Here is a 17,098-nt window from a genome sequence, read left to right on the forward strand (position 1 = left end):
TGAAATCACACTGCATTCATCTTTCTCTACCTAACTTATTTAGCATAATGCCCTCAAGGTCCATGTTGTCACAGATAGCTAGATTTCCTTCTTTTCTGTGTCTGAATAGTATTCCATTTTATATGTGTATGTATGTGTATATATCAGAGAACGCAATGGCACCCCACTCTAGTACTTTTGCCTGGAAAATCCCATGGATGGAGGAGCCTGGTGGGCTGCAGTCCATGGGGTCGCTAGAGTCGGACAAGACTCAGCAACTTCACTTTCACTTTTCACTTCCCTGCATTGGAGAAGGAAATGGCAACCCAGTCCAGTGTTCTTGCCTGGAGAATCCCAGAGGCAGGGGAGCCTCGTGGGCTGCCGTCTATGGGGTTGCACGGAGTCGGACACAACTGAAGCGACTTAGCAGCAGCAGCAGCAGTATGTATATATGTGTGTGTGTGTGTGTATACCTCTCACATCCTCTTTAGTAACTCAGTAAAGAATTTGCCTGCAATGCAGGAGACATGGGTTTAATACCTGGGTTCGGAAGATTCCCTGGAAAAGGGAATGGCTACCACCTCATGAGAAGAGTTGACTCATTGGAAAAGACTCTGATGCTGGGAGGGATTGGGGGCAGGTGGAGAAGGGGACGACAGAGGATGAGATGGCTGGATGGCATCACCAACTCGATGGACATGAGTTTGAGTGATCTTCAGGAGTTGGTGATGGACAGGGATGCCTGGCGTGCTGCGATCCATGGAGTCACCAAGAGTCAGACACGACGGGCAACTGAACTAAACTGAACCCCCTCTAGTATTCTTGCCTGGAAAAGTCCATGGACAGAGGAGTCTGGCTGACTACAGGCCAAAGGGTAGTCAAGAGTTGGACACAACTGAACGACTAACACACACACACATATAGATCACATCATTTTTATTCATCCACCAGTAGACACTGAGTTTGACTCTATAGCTTGAACCTTGTAAATTATGCTGCAATGAACATGGGAGTGCAGATATCTTTTTGAGCTGGTGTTTTATTTCCTCAGGTAAATAGTCAGAAGCAGAATTTCTGAATCATATGTAGTTTTATTTTTAATTTTTTGAGGAGTCTTCACACTGCTTTCCATAGTGGCTACCTCAATTGACTTTCCTATGAATAGTCAAATAAGGAAACTAACAATTTTCTTTTCATTTATGTTCCATGTGTTGACTTGATTACAGAGTAATCAGGATGCCTGAAAAAACAACTACCTATGAGTCCAGAAGGGCAAGGAATATCAGAATAATAATAATATCAGAAGGCTGGAAAGATTGAAGAATTAAAAGTGTGTGTCTCATCTATCATAAATTTGGCAAAGGAACATAAAACAATTTGGTAGGCGTGAAATGAGTTTGTCAACTTCACATGCCAACTACTGTCCTAATGCTTTATACAGTGATTTTTTACTTATTAAACTTAATATAAACCAAGAACTATGACATAATATTTAGACCCACTTTCCTGACAAATCCTTTAAAATTGAGAACAGAAGACTATTTCCTTAACAATGTAAAGAATATGAAGAATATTTATCTTAAATCAGCATCCCCCTTAACAATGTAAAACTAAATATTTAACTTTTGAAATCAGGAGCAAAACTTTGCTCCAAAGCTTCTGGCCAAAGCATTGAAATAGAAAACCTAAATAAATGTATAACTTTTTTATAAAAGAGAAAAAATACACAGATATGCACACATACACATACAGACACACATACACACATATATATACATGTATATAAATATTCTTTGCAAGTGATTTATAGACTGAACTTATATTTACTATATAAGTCTAAGAAAAGCAGCAGAAAGTTTATCAGAATTAACAAGTTCAAGAAAGTGATTAGATATTAAATATGGGAAATCAATTATTCTCTACTATCTCAGCATTAGCATTAAAATATTTTGAGAAAAAGTAATGTTTCTTTTTTCCAGCTTTATTGAGTTATAATTGACATATATCATTGCATTAAACTGTACAACCTCATGATTTAATACCCAGCACCTCACACAGTTACACATTTTTTTCTTGTAATAAGAACTTTTAAGATCTACCTTCTTAGCAACTTGTAAATATATATAATAAACTATTGTTAACTATAGTCACCATGCTATATATCCTCAGAACTTGTTTATCTTATAATCAGAAATCTGTACATTTGATCTCCCTCACCCATTTTGTTGAGCCTTCACTTCCCCCTCTCCACCTCCCCTCATCCTCTACCCTGCCTTTAGCAACCACCAATCTGTTCTCTGTGAGTCTGACTTTTTAGATTCTACATAAAAGTGAGATCTTTTAATATTTGTCTGTCAGTTTTATTTCACTTTGCATAAAAACAATCTCTTAATAAAAGCAACAAGAAAAAACAAAATTAAGTATCAAATGGTAAACTGCTAATAAGGCTCCAATTATTTAACCTTCCTGTATCCATGCTGTTTGCCATGTGACTTCACAGCTCCTCTTACCAAAGAGGTGGAGGCACTGTATTTCCCCTCATAAAATCTGGACTGCCCTTTGTGACTTGCTTTGGCCAAAAAAATAAGTCTAAGAGTTTTAGAAACTTTAAATATTTTTTCTTGCTTGCTCTTTTCCCTTTACCACTGCCAAAAGAACATACCTGGGACAGCTATCTACCCTGCCAGAAGAAGAAATATGTACAGAATGGCCAAGTTGTACTGATCACCCAGGCAAAGTCATCCTAGATCAGATAACATTCAGGGGACATCCCACTTCAGATGCAAGTGGCCCAGCCAAGACTAGCAAATTTACCTAAAGTCAAGTCACTCAGTCGTGTCCGACTCTTTGCGACCCCATGGACTGTAGCCTACCAGGCTCCTCTGTCCATGGGATTTTCCAGGCAAGAGTACTGGAGTAGGTTGCCATTGCCTTCTCCAGGGGATCTTCCTGCCCAGGGATTGAACCCTGGTCTCCAGCATTGTAGACAGACGCTTTACAGTCTGAGCCACCAGGGAAGCCCTGGTGGTTAGCAAATTTACCTAACCAACCAAAAACTAACCATAGACAAATATGAAAACTCAGTCAAGACCATTCAAGTCAGGTCCCAATTAGCCAATCCATGAATATCCATAAGATAAATGTCACTGAAGTTTTGCAATAGTTACAACAGTGCTATGATGACAATAGATAATACATACTATTTTAAAATATTACTAACATAGAAGCAAAGCCACTGGCTATGCTATTAACTGCCTCTCTTAGACTCTGACCCTGTGTCCCTAAGGATGAGTATTTAAGAGTATTCTTGCCTCTTGGGAGAGAGTTGCCAAAAAGAGGCATTCCGAAAAAGATCACCTTGGGACTTTGCATGAGCAAAAAATAAAATTTTACTATATTAAGTTATTGATAATTTTGTGTGTGTGTGTGTTTTTTGTTTTTTTTTTTAATAGCAGATAGCCTAGTGTGTGTTCGGTCATGTTCAACTCTTGCAACCCCATGGACTGTAGCCCTCCAGACTCCTCTGTCCATGGGATTTTACAGACAAGAATACTGGAGTGGGTTGCCATTTCCTTCTCCAGGGGATCTTCCCAACCCAGGGATTGAACCCAAATCTTCTGCATCTCCTGCACTGACAGGCAGATTCTTTACTGCTGAGTATATTATTTGAAGCTCCAAATAATATAGTACCTAAGACCAAACTGACTTTCACAATCTTCTATTTTACTTAAATTCAATAACAAAACACTCTGAGCTTAATTATTCCCTGCCTTGCTTATATTCATGTCCTCCTTGATTCAGACCTTTCAATACATAATGAATTATACATAATATATACATAGAGATTATATCCATATTATATCATGTTAATTATACAGATATATGTTCCTTGAAAATAATTTATATACTGAATTTATATTTATAATAAGCATGTTATTATAAATATAAATTCAACATAAAATATTGAGATAATATAATAATAATAATAATATGTTCTTGAGCTTACACATTCTAATGTATTGCCTAACACAATAATAGTTGGTAAATCATTAAGTCCTTTGGTCAAGGGGACTGATAAGTACCAAGTTAAGCCAAAGAGTGGGTGTCTAGGTCAAACCAAAGATAATTTTATTGAGAAAGTTGCTACTGTACACTTACTAGATGCCCAGGCATAAAATAAACATTATTGGAAGATACCAAGAACTATGCAGAATTGCCCTTATGTTGGCACATATATAGCTTATCTTCTTAAAAAGATGTAAGCTTCTTATAGGCAGTTACTGGGTCTTACATATCATTTGTTTCATAGTTCTAAGCATTAGGCAGTAAACCACTAGCAAGCACCTGTGTGTGCAGTTTTTCACTAAATATGGTATCTCCTACAAATCCTTAGAGTGGCTTTCATTAGTTTTGAATCAACTGCAAATAATCACAAAACACTTAAAATTTAAACTAATTAAACCTACTCATTAGGAAAGAAAGTAAATTGAAAAAACATTTGGATTGAAATTTATAATGTGCAAATTCAAATCAAAATAAGTAGAGAACAACAATCTATGGCTTTTTTGACACTGCCTTGGCTATGATTTCTTGGATATGACATCAAAAGCATACATAATAAAAGCAAAAATAAACAAGTGGGACTATTTCAAACTAAAAATCTTCCATACGATAAAGGAAATAATCAACAGAATGAAAAAGTAATCAACAGAATGGGAGAAAATATTTTCAAAATGTATGCCTGATAAGAGGTTAATATTCAAAATACATAAAGAACTCATACAACTCAAAACAAAAAAATGGACAAAAGACTCAAGAAGGCAAATGGCCAATGAGAATATGAAAAGATGTTCAGTATTGCCAATCATCAAGAAAATATAAATCAAAACCACAATGAAGTATCACCTCTCACCTCTTAGAATTGTTTTTATCAAAAAACAAGACAACAAGCCTTACAACAATGTGGACAAATTAGAACCCTTGTACACTGTTGGTAGGAATGTAATATGGTGCAGTTGCTATGGCAAACAATATAAAATTCCTGAAAAAATAAAAAACAGAACTACCATATGATCCAGCACTTATTTGTATATATCTTAAAGAAACCAAAGTAGGATCTCAAAGAGATATCTACACTCCTTGAAGAATTATGTTCCTTGAAGAATTATTTACAATAGCCAAGATATGGAATCAAAGAGCCATCAGTGATGAATGGATAAGGAAGATATAGTATATACATTAAAATGGAATACTATTTAGTCTTTAAAATGAAGGAAATCCTTCCATATGCAACAATGCAAATGAATCTCCAAGACACTATGCTACGTGAAATAAGCCAGTCACAAGAGGACAAATACTACATGACTCCACTCATGAGACATCTGAAGTAGTAGTGGATTTTGCCAAGATGTTGGAGGTGAAACAGGGAGTTGCTGTTCAATGAATATAAAGTTTCACTTATACAAGATAAACATGTTCTGGAGATATACTGTACAACACAATGTTATTAATGTTAACAAAATTATACTGTGCACTTAACATTTTGTTAAGAGGGTAGATATCATGTTAAATGTTCTTACCACACAAAACAAATAGGCATAAGGAAACTTCTGGGGGTGATAGACATGTTTATTACCTTGATTATTGTGAATTCATGGGCATGCATATTATATCCAAACTCATCAATTGTATACATTAAATATGTGTAGTTTTTAAATATTACAACTCAATGTTGTTGTTGTTGTTCAGTCACCAAGTCATGTCTGACTCTTCATGACGCCACGGACTGCAGCACACCAGGCTTCCCTGTCCCTCACCATCTCCCCGAGTTTGCCCAGGTTAACGTCCATTGTATCGGGAATATCATCCAACCATCTCATCCTCTGTCACCCCCCTTCTCCTCCTGTCCTCAGTCTTTCCCAGCACTGAGGGAAAGTGCTGGGAAAGCCAATTCATTGGCTTGTTTCCAATGAGTTGGCTGTTTGCATCAGGTGACTAAAGTATTGGAGCTTCAGCTTCAGAATCAGTCCTTTCACAGAGTATTTAGGGTTGATTTAAGATGCACTGGTTTGACCTCCTTGCTTTCCAAGGAACTCTAAAAAGTCTTCTCTAGCACCACAGTTCAAAAGCGTCAGTTCTTAGGCACTCTTGCCTTTTTTATTGTTCAGCTCTCACATCCATCCATGACTAGTGGGAAGACCATAGCCTTGACCATACAGAACTTTGTCAGCAAAGTAATATCTTTGCTTTGTAATACTGTCTAGGTTTGTCATAGCTTTCCTGCCAAGAAGCTATCGTCTTCTAATTTCACGGCTACAGTCACCATCTGCAGTGACTTTGAAAGTGAAAGTGTTAGTCGCTCAGTTGTGTCCAACTCTTTACGAGTCCATGGACTGTGGCCTGCCAGGCTCCTCTGTCCATGGAATTCTCCAGGCAAGAATACTGGAGTGGGTAGCCATTTCCTTCTCCAGGGGCTCTTCCTGACCCAAGGCTCGAACCCAGGCCTCCTACATTGCAGGCAGATTCTTTACCATCTGAGCCACCAGGGAATCAGTAACTTTAGAGCCCAACAAGAGGAAATCTGTCACTGCTTCCAACTTTTCCCCTTCTATTTGCCATGAAGTGATGGGACTGGATGACATGATCTTATTTTTTTTAATATTGAGTTTTAAGTCAGCTTTTTCACTCTCCTTCTTCACCCTCAACTTCCCTGGTGGCTCAGATGGTAAAGCATCTGCCTACAATGTGGGAGACCTGGGTTCAATCCCTGGGTTAGGAAGATCTCCTGGAGAAGGAAATGGCAAGCCACTCCAGTATTCTTGCCTGGGAAATCCCATGGATGGAGGAGCCTGGTAGGCTACAGTCCATGGGGTCGCAGAGTCGGACCCAAATGAGTGACTTCACTTCACTTTCTTCACCCTTAAGAGGCTCTTTGCTTTCTGGCTTTAGAGTGGTAACATTCACATATCTGAGGTTGTTGACATTTCTCCCAGAAACCTTGATTCCAGCTTGTAATTCATCCAGCCTGGCATTTTGCATGATGTGCTTTGCATATAAATAAACAAGCTGACAATAACAGCTTTATTGTACTCCTTGCTCAATCCTGAACCAGTCAGTTGTTCCATACGGGGTTCTAACTGTTGCTTCTTGACCTGCATCTCAGTTTCTCAGGCGACAGGTAAGATGCTCTGGTACTCCCATCTCTTTAAGAGTTTCCCACAGTTTTTCATGATCCATACAGCCAAAGGCTTAGCATGGATAACCATGACAGTGTAATCTCTCAGAGCCAGACATTCTGGAGTGTGAAGTCGACATTCTGGAATGTGAAGTGGGCCTTAGGAAGCACTGTTGCCAATAAAGCTAGTGGAGGTTTTGGAGTTCCAGCAGAGCTATTTAAAATCCTAAATGATGCTATTACAACTTGATAAAGCTTTTTAAAAAAGTGAAAAAGATTCTCCTGTCATCCAATTAACCTCGACTGTCTTATTAACCTAGGGTGGTTGAAACTAAAAAGGCAAGGCACTGCAATAGCTGATAAGTCATAGGTATTTTTAAAAGGCTCAGATAAATGAATTTATCTAAACTATTAACAGGTGGCAGAAAAAAATATTGAGGAAAAATAAAATAATAAATGTAAAAGGCTGTAAAGGTTATAAAAGACAGAGTCAAAGGAGAATATATGTTGTATGTGTTGCCAGTGGTGAAAGCAACATTAATGCAAGGGTTGAGAAGATAGATGGAAAAACAAGGACAAGCTGTTTTCAGATTATAAAGTATCCTAAGCCAAGGTTTTATAAAACAACATTTGGCAGTTTTACAAATTGAGCATAATCATACCATACAACCCATGCATCACATTTCTAGGTAGTTGACCAACTGAGTTGAAAACTTATATTCACACAAAACCTACTTTCAAATGTTTATAGTAGCTTTATTCATAACTGCCAAAAACTGGCAGCAACCAAATGTCCTTCAGTAGGTGAATGGATAAACAAACACTGATGGATCCATACAATGGAATTCTGTTTATAAGTTAAAAAAAAAAAATTATCTATCAAGCCCCCAAAAGGCATGTAGGAATCTTAAATGCTTATTGCTAAGTGAAATGACCCATTATAAAAAGGTTATACACTATATAATTCCAAGTACATGACATTGTGAAAAATGCCAACTATAGACACTATAAGATCATTTTTAAAGAGGTTAAAGAGGCAAAACACAGGGAATTTTTAGGTCAGTGAAGCTATTCTGCATGATTCTGTAATGGTGGATACATGACACTATGCATTTATCAAAACCCATAGGAATTTACAGTACAGTTAAATAAAACATGCAAATTTTTACAGAATTATTTAGGTCAGAGTATCTCCAGATAGAATGCAGATGTGACAAAACAATCTAACTGTATTAGAAATGCATCAAACAATTTCACTGAAGGGGTGAGAGAGACACGGGTGCTGACCCAAGTAACTCTGGAAATGAGTGGAGTCTATTAGACTAAAGGCAAAAGAATGGTACATAAACATTATATTATAGTTGACTGCTCCTTCATGGATCACAACCTTGGCCTGGCAAAAGTGCTTGCATAACTCAGTGAAGCTACGTGCCATTCTTTACAGGGTTACCCAAGATGGACAGGTCATAATGAAGAAAGAGTTCTGACAAAACGTGGTCCACTGGAGGAGGAAATGGCAAACCACTCCAGTATTCTTGCCTCAAGAACCCCGTGGACAGTGTAAAAAGGTCAAACAGATATGATGCCGGAAAATAAGGACCCCAGTTAGAAGGTGTCCAATATGCTACTAGGGAAATGGAGGGCAATCACTAATAGCTCCAGAAAAAATGAAGTGGCTGGGCCAAAGCAGAAATGATGCTCAGTTGTGGAAGGGTCCGGTGGTAAAAGTAAAGTCCAATGCTATAAAGAACAATCTCACACAAGAATCTGGAATGTTAGGTGAATGATCAAGGTAAACTGGATGTGGTCAAGCAGGAAATGATAAGAGTAAACATCAATGTCTTTGGAACTAAAATGTACAGGAATGAGTGAATTTAATTGAGATGACCATTATATCTACTACTGTGCACAAGAATTTCTTAGAAGAAATGGAATAGCATTCACAGTCAACAAGAGTCCAAAATGCAGTTACTTGGGTGCAACCTCAAAAATGACAGAATATTCTGTTTGTTTACGAGGCAAACCATTCAACAAGACAGTAATTCAAGTCTATGCCTCAACCACTGATGCCAAAGCAGCTGGTTATTACCAGTTTTGTAAAGACCTATAACACCTTCTAGAATTAACACTAAAAAAAGAAGTTCTTTTCATCATAGGAGACTGGAATGTAAAAGTAGGAAGTCAAGAGATACCTGGAAAAACAAGCAAGTTTGGCCTTGGAGTGAAAAATGAAGCAGGGCAAAGGCTAACAGAGTTTTGTCAAGAGAACATGCTGGTCATAGCAAACATCCTTTTCCAAAAACGCAAGAGACAACTCTATACATGGATATCACTAGATGATGAATACCTAAATCATACTGATTATGTGCTTTGCAGACAAAGATGGAGTTCTATACAGTCAGCAAAAACAAGGCCTGGAGCTAACTGTGGCTCAGATCATCAGCTCCTTATTGCAAAATTCAGGCTTAAATTGAAAAAAGTAGAGAAAACCACTAGGCCGTTCAGTTCAGTTCAGTCGTTCATTCATGCTCAACTCTTTGCAACCCTATGGACTGCAGCATGCCAGGCCTCCCATCCATCACCAACTCCCAGAGCTTGCTCAAACACATGAGTTTGAGCAAGGCCATTCGGGTATGACCTAAATCAAATCCCTGATAACTATAAGTGGAGGTGACAAGTATTAACAGAATTAAGGGATTAGGTCTGGTAGAGGGAGTATCTGAAGAACTATGGACAAAGGTTTATAACATTGTAGAGGAGGCACTGACTTAAACCATCCCATAGAAATAGAAATGCTAGAAGGCAAAGTCGTTATCTGAGTTGGCTTTACAAATAGCTGAGGGAAGAAGAGAAGCAAAAGGCGAGAGAGAAAGGGAAAGATATAACCAACTGAATGCAGAGTTCCAGAGAATACCAACGAGAGATAAGAAGGCCTTTTGAGATGAAAAATGCAAAGAAACAGAAGAAAACAATAGAATGGGAAAGACTAGAGATATCTTCAAGAAAACTGGAGATACCAAGGGAACATTTTCTGTAAGGATGGGCATGATACAGGACAGAAACAGTAAGGACCTACTAAAAGCAGAAGAAACTATGAAGAGGTGGCAAGAATACACAGAACTATACAGGGTGTTAATGTGTATCAAAGTAATGCTCAAAATTCTCCAAGCCAGGCTTCAGCAATACGTGAATCATGAACTTCCAGATGTTCAAGCTGGTTTTAGAAAAGGCAGAGGAACCAGAGATCAAATTGCCAACATCTGCTGGATCATCAAAAAAGCAAGAGAGTTTCAGAAAAACATCTATTTCTGCTTTATTGACTACACCAAAGCCTTTGACTGTGTGGATTACAATAAGCTGTGGAAAATTCTGAGAGATTATACAAGACCACCTGACCTGCCTCTTGAGAAATCTGTATGCAGGTCAGGAAGCAATAGTTAGAACTGGACATGGAACAACAGACAGGTTACAAATAGGAAAAGGAGTATGTCAAGGTTGTATATTGTCACCCTGCTTAGTTAACTTATATGCAGAGTACATCATAAGAAACACTGGGCTGGAAGAAGCACAAGCTGGAATCAAGATTGCCGGGAGAAATATCAATAAGCTCAGATATGCAGATGACACCACCCTTATGGCAGAAAGTGAAGAAGAACTAAAGAGCCTCTTGATGAAAGTGAAAGAGGAGAATGAAAAAGTTGGCTTAAAGTTCAACATTCAGAAAATTAAGATCATGGCATCGGGTCACCTCACTTCATGGCAAATAGATGGTGAACAAGTGGAAACAGTGTCAGACTTTATTTTTTTGGGCTCCAAAATCACTGTCAATGGTGACTGCAGCCATGAAATTAAAAGACGCCTACTCCTCGGAAGGAAAGTTATGACCAACCTAGACAGCATATTAAAAGCAGAGACATTACTTTGTCAACAAAGGTCCGTCTAGTCAAGGCTATGGTTTTTCACATCCATACAGTAGTCATGTATGGATGTGAGAGCTGGACCATAATAAAAGCAGGCTGAGTGCTGAAGAACTGATGCTTTCAAATTGTGGTGCTGGAGAAGACTCTTGAGAGTCCCTTGGACAGCAAGGAAATCAAACTAGTCAATCCTAAAGGAAATCAACCATGAATATTCATTGGAAGGACTGATGCTGAAGCTCCAATACTTTGGCCACCTGATGCAAAAAGCCGACTCACTGGAAAAGACCATGATGTTGGGCAAGATTGAGGGCAGGAGGAGGAGGAGGCAGCAGAGGATGAGATGGCTAGATGGCATCACTGACTCAATGGACATGAGTTTGAGCAAATTCCAGAAGAAAATGAAGGACAGGAAAGGCTGGTGGGCTGCAGTCCATGCGGTCGCAAAGAATTGGACACAACTTAGCTACTGAACAATAGCTGCCATAGTGAATTCTCCAATGCATCTGAGCAAAACAATTTGTAAATCTTCTGGAAAGGATGCCATTAAGAACATTTGTGATTCATGGTAAGAGGTCAAAATATCAACATGAACATAGAAGTCTGGAAGAAGTTGATCACAACCCTCATGGATGACTGAATGGTTCAAGATTTTAGTGGAGGAAGGAACTGAAGATGTGGTGGAAACAGTAAGAGAACTAGATTCAAAGTGGAGTCTGAAGCAATGTGACAATTGCTACAATATCCTAAGATATCCTAAGATCAAGGTTGCTTAAGGATGAGAACAGAAGGTTGTTTCTTGATATGGAATTTATTCCAGGTGAAAATGTCAGAAAGACTGTCAAAATAACAGGATTGTTTAAAATGACAACAAAGAATTTAGAATTTTATCATTGATAAAACAGCAGCAAGATTTGAGAGGATTGACTACAATTTTGTGAGTTCTTCTATATGGAAAACTATCAAAAAACACTGGCATGTTATAGAGAAATCATTTGTGAAAGGAAGTCAATGCTGCTGCTGCTGCTGCTAAGTCACTTCAGTCATGTCCGACTCTGTGCGACCCCATAGATGGCAGCCCACCAGGCTCCCCCGTCCCTGGGATTCTCCAGGCAAGAACACTGGAGCGGGTTGCCACTTCCTTCTCCAATGCATCAAAGTAAAAAGTGAAAGTGAAGTCGATCAGTCATGTCTGACCCTCAGCGACCCCATGGACTGCAGCCTTCCAGGCTCCTCCGTCCATGGGATTTTCCAAGCAAGAGTACTGGAGTGGGGTGCCATTTACTTCTCCAAAGGAAGTCAATCTCCAAAGATGCAGCAATTGATCAATGTTGTCTTTTTTTTTTTTAATGGTGGCAGTATCATTAAACTGTGCCTTAGTACAGATGTTGGGGTTTGCCTATGGTGCTCTTAATGTACAGACTGGACATTCTGCTAGTTTTTCTTGTGCAATGACACCAGAAGTTTAACAGCTAAGTGGATGTTGTACACAAGCTCATCATCCATCATCTTCACATGGCCAACAGCCACTGACAGACACAGCATCTTCTTTATCTGAAACTTGATCATGGACTTTACGTCATCAACTTTGGCCATCATGTTCTCATTGTGGGTCAGCAAGGAAGGGAGTTTGCCAATGTTATTCAGGTGTGGGCCCAGGATTTATGGGACCTGCTTAAACAGAGATTCTGGAGCCAAAAAGTCATACTTGTTGGCTAGCTTCTTGACCCGTTTTCTATTCTTATTTTCTTCAGTGCCTTGATGTTCATATGGGAGATTTATCCACAGCCTTAGCCTCATCACAGTGCTGCTGGTCTCCCAGAACATATATGGAGAACTTGGTAAGGGGAATGAACTTAAGCCTGACAGTGCTGAGAAGTGTTTGTCCTTCTGAGGTCACAGTTCTTCAGGCTGATCTGAAGATCCACCATTTCCAGAACATTTTGGCACTTGTATTGATTCCCATGCAGGACTTCCTGCACTGTCTCATACAGGGTGTCACAGAAGACTTCACTGCTCATGATGCCTCGTGCCACAATAACTAGAAAAAAGTTGCTGTCTTATTTTTAAAAACTACCACAGCCACTCCAAAACTTCAGCAACCACTACCTTGATCAGTCAGCAGCCATCAACATCAAGCCAAGACCCACCACTAGAAAAATGATGATGACTCACTGAAGGAATCAATAATGGTTAGCTTCCTTAAGGTATATGCATTAATTTTTAGACATAAAACTATTGCACACCTAACAGATGATAGCATAATGTAAATATAACTTTTATATATACTGGGAAATCAGAAAATTCATGACTCACTTTATTACAATATCTGCTTTATTGTGGTGGTCTGAAATCAAACCATGACATTTCCGAGGTTTGTCTGTATATCCCCAAGAGCAGTGATTTTGGTATTCCTTTCGTGTTATTAAAAACTATGGGCATCACTACAGGTTATGTGTATATTTGTGGAAAAATCAGAAAATACATATGGAAGTTTGATTTTTACTGAAAGAAATATACAACACAAAAATTTTTAAACTTAACAATTACAAATATAGCCATCTCAACTGCACAATGTGTTTTATATGTACATATGTTTATATATATATATACACATGTACTTAAACTTTGCTTCATCTTTCAACTTTTTATCTGAGTAAAAAGAAGAACACTTTCCTCATTCAGGAGATTTTTGATGTTGTAATAATTACCTAGAAATAAAATAAGAAAATTAAAAATTACTTCCATAGGAATCATTTCCTTTTGATTAAACATTTAGTCATCACTATGTCAGTTACGATATATAGTGTCGAAAAAACTGACTCATCTAACCCCAAATTAACTCTTATCTAATTCTACAAACTGAAAAATCTAATAGTTAACCACCACCTATGATCTAGATAAAGCTTGAAAATATACAAACTTCACATCATTCTAATAATGAATGCAAAAACAAATTAGACAAAGGTGTAGGTAGGAAAAAAAAATCTCCCTCTGAGCCCAATCATGTTTTGGGGTTGTTGTTTTTTTTAATTGAAGTATAGTTGATTTAGGTGATTTCCAATGTTATATTAGTTTCAAGCATACAACAGTGATTCAATTATTTTTGTAGACTATACTCCATTTAAAATTATAAAATATTTTCTATATTCCCTGTGCTGTACATTACATCCTTGTATCTTTTTATTTTTTCCTAGTAGTGTGTACCTCATTACTCTTCACCTGTCTTGTCCCTTCCCTTTATCCCTCTCTCTGCTGGTAACCACTAGTTTGTTCTCTATGACTCTTGTTCTTGTTTTGTTATATTCATTTATTTTTTAGATTCCACATATAAATGAAAACAAACAGTACCTGTCTTTGTCTGTCTAACTTACTGAACACAATTATTAGGTCTTTGGAACCACTATGGATTCCTCTAAACGAGACATAGACAACATAGAGATAAGTATAAAAGATACTTATAAAAGATAAGTAAAAAAGTATTAATGAAAAATAAAATTTCAAAGTTAAAAGGTAGCAAATGTAACTCAAATAAATTAGATAATTAGTAACAGCAAATGCAAAATACACATGGACAGCTGCGCATAAGGCAAATTTATAGTGCTGCATACAATACCGTGACTTTTATTAGACTTTTTATTACAAATTCATACATATTAGGATTAACTTAATGAGTTTAAACTGTTCACAACAGTGTTGGCACATATAAAGGACTATATAAACTTAGCTATTATTATAGTTTTGTTTTTTCATTAGAATGTAAGCTCCACAAGGGCAGGGATTTTTGCCTGTTTGTTCATTTATGTATCTCACTTTCAAAGCAATGTTTGGTAGACTCTTAATCACATTTATTGAATGAACAATTGAACAAACTAAAATTCCTACCTTCAAAGACTTTTGCTCTTCAATAGCTGATGAAAGACACTACCCTGCATGTTTAAAATAACCAACTAAAAATTGTTTGATTACATAATGTCTTTGCGATAACATGGGGAAATAATTTTACTTCTATGCTGGATATAATATATCTCCTAACTAAGTATTTTTATATTCAATTAGCAACTCTTATTCAATTTTTATGTATCAAAATACTAATATACCAACATTTATCTAAACAAAAAAATTAAAATATGCACTAAAATGTTTGACATCAGTTGTATCATGCTTCATTTTGACCACTGTGGCTTCCATTTTCATGGTGTTCCTGAGCAACTATACAAGTATTTAACTATGCGAAAGAAAAAGTTTTTAATTACTCTTACCTGAAGGAACATAGAATGAATCCCCGGTTGTTATTATATAAGGTGTTTCATGTAAGGTACATAAAAGGTAACCAAGATTAACATAAAAAACCTGTAAAATTAAAAATTAAAACCTCATTTTCAAATTGTAACACCGCAACTATACTCCAAAAAACTTAAACATTGAAGGCACAATAATGGTCCAATCTAATCACATAAACTTTACGTGAAGTGGATAATTTTCCTACTGCAAGCAGAAGGCAAAGATGAAGCAGAGGAGAAGTTAGAGAAATCTGAAGCATGAAAAGTACTTTCACTGTTGCTGGTGCTGAAGACAACCATGAACCAAGGAGTGTAAACTATTTCTAGACACCTTGGCCAATAGCCAGTAAAGAAATAGGAACCTCAGTCTTACAACAACAAGTAACTGAATTCTGCCAACAGAATGAATTTGAAAGCAGATTCATTCTAAGGGCATTCAGAGAGCAATACAGGTCTTTGGACATCTTGAGTCTAGCCTAGTGATACTCTAAGCAAAAACTCAGTCAAGCCCACCCAATTTCTAACTTATACAACTGTGAGATAATACATGAATGTTGTTTAAATTGTGTAGTAATTAAGTAAAGCAGTAATACAGAAAACTAATACAAGAAATTTCTTTTGTTATTATTTACTGTTTTTTTAAATTCAGAACCATTGTAAAGAACATCACTTAACTATATTAGAAGAGTAGCTAGGTTTTATGTATACCTCTATAAAGGTTACATACTTGGTATATGTAACTTAATCTGAAGAATCTAAAAGAACAAAAATTTTCTTTTAAAAAAGTACATTTAAAGCACCAACATTAAGAAAGTAAAAGAGGAAAAATGTAGTGCTCAATTGTACAGGATTCCATAGTCAAGCAGGGCAAAATTTTACATTTTACACAGAGATACCACTTGACAATAATCTATTTTATTTTGACAACTAAATATAAATTTAGGGCCCTCAAACTTTGATATTCAAATTCTGAGATTCAGCCATCAAGAATATTTGCTTCAGAGAATTATGCCTCCTGCTCCTCCTTTTCTTACCATTTCTGTAAAAAGAGCCTAAAATACCAGAAAAAGAAGAGCAGCTAGAGCTTATATAGTACCCACACCATGCAAGACACTGTTCTAAGCACTTCATTTTTATTCATTTAATGTATGCATCTGTCAGTGAGACAGCACTATTTTAAGAGCTTTCCACAGATGAAGAAGATGAGGCATGGAAGAGTGTAAATTTCCAAGGTCACAATGTAAATGGAAGAGCAGGAATCTGAACTCAGGTATTCTGACTCCAGGATCCATGTTCTTAAGTCACTACAATACACTCCCTCAAAGGGAAAAAAAAAAAAGTTCTTAGAGTGGTTCTAAAGGCACTTATATAATTTAATAAAACAAATAAATATTTTTATTACCAAAAATAGCCTTTAAAAAAAAAAGGTAACACATACTATACCCAGAGGCCAAGTATACGTTTCTAAATGTTGTTTGCTTATCTATTCAATTTGGCTCTCTAAGCATACCTCTCCCCATTTCTGTAAACATTTTACTAAGAATGCTTTTGAAATACACAAAAACAGAATGACACTCTCCCACAAATAAATATCAAATACCAATAACCCTTTATTTTCAAAATCTGTTTTCCCCATTCCGTATTATTTTGAAATGAATGCCCAACACCATAATTACCTGTAAGTATTTCAATGTGTACTGAAAGATCAAAGTCCTTTTTTAAAACATGACAACACTGTTGTCACA

General features: G+C 37.1%; 1 protein-coding gene and 1 pseudogene across 3 annotated transcripts in view; both read right to left on the reverse strand.

Annotated features, from left to right (window-relative positions):
* Positions 1 to 10,878: 10,878 nt before the first annotated feature.
* On the reverse strand, positions 10,879 to 13,294 carry LOC133249606 (large ribosomal subunit protein uL1-like; annotated as a pseudogene).
* Positions 13,295 to 13,386: 92 nt separating this feature from the next.
* Positions 13,387 to 17,098, reverse strand: part of CENPC (centromere protein C) — a 94,287-nt gene continuing 90,575 nt past the window's right edge. For all 3 annotated transcript variants that reach the window (XM_061420315.1, XM_061420317.1, XM_061420316.1), the window contains 2 exons: positions 15,333 to 15,423; positions 13,387 to 13,781 (listed from right to left, as the gene is read on the reverse strand). In XM_061420315.1, the coding sequence (XP_061276299.1) occupies positions 13,711 to 13,781; positions 15,333 to 15,423 (162 nt within the window). In that variant the 3' untranslated portion in view covers positions 13,387 to 13,710. The remainder of the gene's footprint in view (positions 13,782 to 15,332; positions 15,424 to 17,098) is intronic.

This window comes from Bos javanicus, chromosome 6 (genome assembly GCF_032452875.1).
Source record: "Bos javanicus breed banteng chromosome 6, ARS-OSU_banteng_1.0, whole genome shotgun sequence".
NCBI lineage: Eukaryota > Metazoa > Chordata > Mammalia > Artiodactyla > Bovidae > Bos > Bos javanicus.